Source organism: Neolamprologus multifasciatus, chromosome 3, assembly GCF_963576455.1.
Source record: "Neolamprologus multifasciatus chromosome 3, fNeoMul1.2, whole genome shotgun sequence".
Classification (NCBI taxonomy): Eukaryota; Metazoa; Chordata; class Actinopteri; order Cichliformes; family Cichlidae; genus Neolamprologus; species Neolamprologus multifasciatus.
The window spans coordinates 30,311,876-30,319,302 of NC_140441.1; the positions used below are offsets into that span (position 1 = coordinate 30,311,876).

Genomic DNA, 7,427 nt, shown 5'->3' on the forward strand with positions numbered 1-7,427 from the left:
TTTGAAAACAATGACACATTTTAGTCATGTGATCCAGGCATGTGACCAATTAAACTAAGATAGCGGAGCAGTTGTTTTGTTTGCTCTCAATTTTGACAACCCTATTAAAGATTAATATCAGTCTGTACATGCTCCAGATGGCTTTTCTTCATATTCTTTAACTCTCACTCGCTTTTGCAACTTTGTACTTTTGTGTTACTCGCAGCAACAACTCCACCTCATTGTTAGTCCATTTAAAAACTCGCCGCAACGTTTCAAACAGCTGGAAAGTAAATAAACGGCAGACAGAAATGAGGCAGGTTGGATCGTCTTGCGTTTCACGCATGCGCAGGGCTGGAAAATAAGCGTTTTTGTCCGTTTCAATGTGGATGCACAACTCAGTGAAAATGACTGAAAACGTTAGTGTGGACGCGGAGCGTTTTTTGCGTTACATTTTGCGACAGGCTGGCAAGAGGCCTTTCCGTGCAAACTGCTGGCAATCATCTGCTACTTTATCTTATTTCTGTAAAGTTGTATATATGTATATTTGAATTTTTTAGTTTTTATTTTTACAGTGTGCACCTTTGATCTGATATCTCATCCGACTGTATAGTTGAGTGCATATTGTTGGGGTGACAATAAAACGCTACTCGACTTGATCAAAGCAATCATGACAAAGTTTTAGGTGCAGGGCTCTCTCTATGACCAATTTCACCTAGTGACTGGCAGAAACCTACAACCAGTCAGGGATTTTTCCTTGTACGGCACTAACGGCTATCTAGACCTGTGCAACTGAGGCCTAAGTCTGACCAACATGGTTTAAAATTCACTTAACAACTCCTTCAGCTAAATCAACACAAAATGGGAAAAAAAAAATATTAATGATTCTTCAGCAACAGAAAGTCTGATGCAGGCAGACTCAAGGTAACGACAACATCTATTAACACTGGTTCTGGTTTTCCTAAAATGCTTTTTAGTTTAGTTTCATCTGTTTTAAAGGGGATTTTATAGGTTCCCTCCTACCAGACGCAGTCATCTGAGCGAGGAACAGCAGGAAAAGCGAGGTGGCGTCGACCTGCAGGTGACCCCACTGATCGTCCCCGACCACCGTCGCGCAGGTCTTGGTGTTGTACTTGGCGTGGAGCGAGTCTGAGGTACTACGGCTGTATTTAAACTTCTCCACCTTATCCAGCTGAGAACAAGAAGGGTGGAGAGATTTTTCTTTTAAAGCGTGTGAAAAGAGCAGGTCCAAAGAATGTGCAATGATTCCTAAACGTTAATAATGATTAAAATATCCAACAAATGTAATCACAGAACTGCACAAATGAATGCAGAGGTTATAAATATGGAATCAATGTTATTTAAACTGACAACAATAATGTTCACATTTATATATAAACTGTGGAAACGACTGAGAAGATGAAACAATGCTGTTGTTCACAGTCACACTTAGAGTCAGCCGTCCCCGCTCTCAGACTCACAGCGAGCGCAGTTAAAGTAAAATCATAATAATAATCCAATCTGACGACGGCACGTTCAAGTTTGATAAAAGTAATAAACATCACAATAAGAGCAACGAGAAGCTGGTAGGGAAACAGCTGACAGGGTTAGAGAGTTTTTTTTTTTTAAGGAGAGAGAGGGGAAGTGACGTGTATCTAACAGAGAAGTTAAAAGACAAACAGAATGGAGATATCCTACCTGCCTCATTATGCACTGCAGGACGCCTCTCATTAGCTTCACCACACTCTAGAAACACAGAGAGACGCTTAAATGTCAACATTTACACCTCAGCCTGCACATCTTTAAATCAACAACCCAACCAGCCAAGTCAGAGAATAAAAACACGACCTCTTGACCTCAACGTTCTCCACCCACAGGCGCATAACCTACCTGCTCCAGCTCGTAGGCCTTCGCTTTGTCTTCGTCCCGGTCGGCGGTCTTCCTGTAGGCCAGACTGAGCGCCCACACGGACACGATGCTGTAAACATTGTCACGGACCCAGGCGTCAGGCTGTTCTGGGCTTGCTGGGAGAAGGCCTGTGACCGGATCCTATGGGACACAGGCAGAGGTCAAAGGTCACAGGCACTGTAAACTTTGCGAGAGAAGTCAAGATTATTGGACATGCAGTGAATAAAACGTGTTTTCTGTGCAGCCCTTTGTAACCTGCAAAGGGCTGCCAACACAATCGGACAGATTCGGAGCGCTTTGGCAAGAAAGACGGGGCAAATATTGCAAAGTCAAGATTGCTATGCTGATAAACTCTTACCCAAGTGTGTACACTTATGCAACCAATTTATTGTACTTTTTTTTTTTTATCTTTCTCCCCCCACCTGTTTCATTGAGAATGACTAAAATCAGAGGGACGACTCAGGTTGAGCAGTCTGGAGACAAGGTTGGAGAGGTGAGGCTGAGATGGTTTGGACATGATGAGAGATGGAGGATATATTGGACAAAGGATGTTGACGATGGAGCCTGTTGAGGAATAGAGGAAGAACTCATAGGAGGTTAATGGTTGCAATGGAGGAGGACATGCAGGGTGTTGGTGTGACAGAAGAGGATGGCTGGAGTTGCAAGATGGAGGCAGATGATCCACAGCTGAAACAAGTTAAGTGGTAAAAGCAGAAGTGCTGATAAGAGCCACTTCTGTCCTTGTGGATGTACTGAGCTATAGTGACACAGATGGAGAGCTCATCATTTTAGCAGGACTCACAGGTACACTAACATCTGTACATTGGTACTCATTCATCAACAGCTCAGGGAAGTACTGAAAGAGGTTCTTTGTTTTCCCTTCATACTGGTGTGAACCATCAGCCAAATTGTTGGTTTTAAATAGTGCATCCAATGAGAAAATGCACAGAAATACAGACACAACAACAGCAGACAGCATAGCTTATACTACAACTTTGATGTTTTATAATGTTTTTATGACAACATGCTGACGTCAGCCCATTACAGCGTCATTGTGATGTTGTAGGGCAGGGGTCTCCAACTCCAGGCCTCGAGGGCCGGTGTCCTGCAGGTTTCAGATGTGTCCTTGGTCCAACACAGCTGATTCAATGGCTAAATGACCTCCTCAACATGTCCTGAAGTTCTCCAGAGGCCTTGTAACGAACTAATCATGTGACTCAGGTGTGTTGACCCACGGTTATATCTAATACCTGCAGGACACGGCCCTTGAGGCCTGGAGTTGGAGACCTCTGTTGTAGTGTAACGTACTGAAAAAATAAAAAGTGTGTGCTACAGCTCTCACGATGCCCTTTCATATGACATATTACTGGATATGGTTTCTTCACATTTCTTTCTCATGGTCAACTTTGACCTTGGGCACTAACAGTGAAGGTCAAGTCCAAATGCTTAGCCAACCTTCGTACTCATGTCCCCCAGAGCCTAGTATATTGTTGTGAAGTCTGAAGACAATCTATAAAAATTTGTGGGTAACAAAGTTTTTGGTTTGTTTTTGATCAAGGCCATTTGCTGTGGCCTTGATCTGATTTTGAATAAAATTAAAGCAGCTCGAGTTGTTATCGACATCTGCCGTCACACAAAATTTAAAAAAAGATGGATTGAAAACTGTGGATGCTAAACTGATAACAAACAGACTGACAGACGAACAAACTGAACCAATTACACACTCCCTCCATTCTGGAAAAAAAGACCATTATAGAAAATGTTGAGTCATTTTTGTCAATGTAAACGACGAGGGGAATTTGAAGCATGAAGCATGCATTTCCCCTTACTGCACAAGCAGCACAGCTGTAACTGTGCATGCTTCTTTTCATTTCCCCTAAGGTCGGTGTTTGCTAATAAAACCGGATAATTGCAAAGTCCTTTTCTACGAGTAGAGAACTCATAAACCCCCTTTCTTCCTGTTATAGCGAGGTTGTTTGACAGCAAAATGCACTTTTCAGATCAGCAAATGTGAATCGCTGCTGTCTGTCTTGCTACCTGCTGCCTAAAGAATGTCCAAATGTCATTTTATCACATGCACAAGACATAGTACGGCTGTTAGAGATTTCAACATCAACACAGGTTTCATCACCAACAGAAATGACACTCAAAGCTTTTTGTGAATGTGTTGCAGAAATACAGCGAGGTGTTGTCAAGCTCTAAAAGTGAGAATGGTTCGAGTGATTTGTGTGTGGAACAGCTTGTGTTTAGTTGCTTTTATAACAGGACAAACTGCTGCAGATCTTTTTCACTCGCATATATCAGAGTCTCTCAGCTTGCAGCTGCAGCAAGGGCCTCAGCTCTCACTGAGTAACTGTGGTCCTTAGTGCACTGATCCATCTGAGCAGTGAACTGTATACAACTGCGGGCTGGCTAAGCAGCCACTTGGGACTTGTTCAAAAAGTGACCTCACACTGAATTTGTCTACAGGACTACAAACTCGGCAGTGAGACAGTCCAGGATCATCCCTCCCCAGGCTTCTTACACTCTTCCTCCAACTTATAAACTCTATAAACTCCAAAATCCAAAACAGTGCTATTACCAGAAGCTTTTCCAGGTGTTTTCCTCTCTTTTAGAGGGTGATTTCCTCTTTAAGAAGGTGAACTGTCCTCTGTCCTTTCTGGGTGGAATTGTTGTGTTTGCTTTACTACTTTAACCTCAGCCTCTCTTTTACCATCTTTAATTCCTTTGCAGAGGTGGCCAGGCCATAGATTTAAAGTTATCATTGTAGTGGAGGGATGGCATACACAAATCTGAGCACATAGCACAAAGTACATAGACAGGTACACTAGCACTGTAGTTGCAAATTAATAAGATGGATAACTCAAAGAAACAACGTGTGGGAGATGTCTGATCACCTCAGAGTCTAATATTTTACAGAGTCTAAAATGAGGCCCACAAATTTCTGTTTTAGAGGAACGCTGATGTTTTCATGCACACACCAGCAGAGATATTTGGGCTTCAGAGCATCTCTGAACTGAATGCAGGCTGCAGCCACAGGAAAATGTCTCTCTGAGCCAAAGGCACATTTCATGTTTATGTGCAGCCAGATTCATGGAAGCAGATTGGGCTGTATGACTCCTGTGCACGGCGACAAAGGCTTGTTACTTTCCGTTAACATCAGGATTAATTTGGTTGCCTTAAATGGCCCAAACTACCAGCGGCTCTCACATTCAGGTTTTTGAAACAGGCTAATTTGAGGTGGCTGTTTGTTTTAAAGCCTCTGAATAGAAATATGATGAGAACATCGTTTTGCTTGAATGAGTGAAGGAAACTAATAAACTGACCAAACTGAACATGAAACAGCTTAATGAGACATGCTTCATTCATTAAATTAAAAGCATGTTAATAAACAAGAAGTCTGAACTTGCCCGGGGTGACCTTTAGTGAAAGTGAATATGACACCGCTGTTGAAGGTCGACTCTCTCCCAGTGTATGCGACACAGGGAAAACACACTGACCCCACCCCCCATTTTTAATGTACTGCTTATAAGTTGATCAAATTAAGTAAGGTAAATAAAAATGAATGACTGAAGTGAGGGGAAAAGGAAATACACTCAAGCAGTTATGACTACAAAAACCAACAATACTAGTTTCCTCTATGCAGGATGATAGAAGGGTCTCTTAATATCAGTAATCAGGACTCATTCTAATTATGTTAAATGGCCTGCATTTGTATAGCGCTTTACTTAGTCCCTAAAGACCCCAAAGCGCTTTACACTACATTCAAACATTCACCCATTCACGCACACATTCACACAATGGTGATGGCAAGCCACACTGTAGCCACAGCTGCCCTGGGGCGCACTGACAGAGGAGAGGCTGCCGGACACTGGCGCCACCGGGCCCTCTGACCACCACCAGTAGGCAAACATGGGGTTAGTATCTTGCCCAAGGATTTTTGGCATGCAGCCAGGAGGCAGCCTGGGATCGAACAACCGACCTGCTGATTAGTTACCTTCTGACCTTCTGATTAATTATGGGCAACACCTGCAGACCAATTATAAAATATTACATCAGAGACTGCAGCAGCAGTTATTCAAACAGCCATATTACAGGGGTGTTCACACAGAATGGCTGGGGTGCCACTACCCCCTGTAAAATATGGTTGGCCACCCACCATATGAGAAATATTACTCTAACAACCCTCATTGAATGGAAAGCATGGCTAGGACCACTCAAGTACTTCACAAACAACACTTGGTAAGCTTTTGATGAATAAAATTGTACTTGTGTAGCACTACTTTAACTGAGCAACCTGAACACGTTTGACTCAATCACACACACATTCATACAAGTGCTTTTCTCTATATCTAAGGGCCTTGTCTAACATTCATGCACACGCTCACTCTGATTAGGGGTTCAGCACCTTGCAGGAGGATACTTAGACATGCATACTGGAGGAGTTATGAAATCGACCCCCTCTACCGCCATTTGCCTTTATGAAGCACTTACATGGGTACTTTTACATTAAATACTTAAAGTTTCTTTTGCATTTAAGACTGGACTATCACGCCCAGAGTTTTTATATAATATTGATACAAATTTAAACGTTTGTCTTTATTTCTAATCAAACACTGTAATGTCCCGTGGGCCACCCCATTTAAAACACTCTGAAACCGCCCCTGCAAGAGGATGTAAAACTTAACATGTCCGCATACTTTTGGCCTCTTCAGAAGACGTTGACATAAAATGGCAAAAACTTCCCCAGTGCATCAAAGACCTCCATTACACTCACAGCTGCACAGTCACTGCCACACACACACAGAAGTGTGTGTGATTCAAAGAGCTCTGCAGCCTTGCGAAATATCGCCCTGCCTCACCTCCTGCATGTATGAAAACATCTGAGTTTATCTCGTAGCGGACCAGCTAACACTACCTGCACACATGACACCGCCTAAGTGTGTGTTTTAAAACTAAAGGTCGCTAAACAGCTGTGACACAACGCTTCACACTCACTTGGTGCCGCAGGATAGTCTGCTGCACTATCCGGGCATAGTTGTCCAATTTAACGCCAGAGTTGCTCCGACTTCTCATGGTGACAAGTCAACGGTTCACTTCAGGGGGGCAGAAGGAAAACTCTCTAAAAGCTCCCCAGAAAAGTCATTTCCTCTTCCCCTCTCTGGGGTCCAACAAGCCGGAAAAGAGGCCCGCTATTACGGTGACCGGAGAGGCTTCTGCCCGGCTGTCATAAAAACAGCTCGGCGGCAGCCTGGAGCTGTAACCTAAACCCAAAGCTGGCTGCGATAAGCTGGTTCCCGGAAGTACCAGTACCAGGAAAACACCGGAAATATGGAGACTTCAAAATAAAAGCGTAGAAAGGGGGAAAGGGCTCTGCACTGTTATCATATAGCTCAAAGATGTCAAACTCTGTCAGTGTAAAAAAAGTTTAACTACACTTTTAGTCCTGGAGATATCTTAATATTAGAAAAAAAGTAGTGCAATTTCAAAATCAGTCTTTACATAATAAATAAATGCTCCTGTAGTAAATTACAGAAATC

General features: G+C 43.0%; 1 protein-coding gene across 19 annotated transcripts in view; it reads right to left on the reverse strand.

Moving 5' to 3' along the window:
* The window catches only part of phka1a (phosphorylase kinase, alpha 1a (muscle)), a 34,139-nt gene extending 26,935 nt beyond the window's left edge, over window positions 1–7,204 (reverse strand). For all 19 annotated transcript variants that reach the window (XM_085153453.1, XM_085153451.1, XM_085153450.1 and 16 more), the window contains exons 1-4: window positions 6,886–7,204; window positions 1,870–2,028; window positions 1,678–1,725; window positions 1,003–1,171 (exon numbers count right to left, since the gene is read on the reverse strand). In XM_085153453.1, the coding sequence (XP_085009579.1) occupies window positions 1,003–1,171; window positions 1,678–1,725; window positions 1,870–2,028; window positions 6,886–6,963 (454 nt within the window). In that variant the 5' untranslated portion in view covers window positions 6,964–7,204. The remainder of the gene's footprint in view (window positions 1–1,002; window positions 1,172–1,677; window positions 1,726–1,869; window positions 2,029–6,885) is intronic.
* Between the last annotated feature and the right edge of the window lie 223 nt (window positions 7,205–7,427).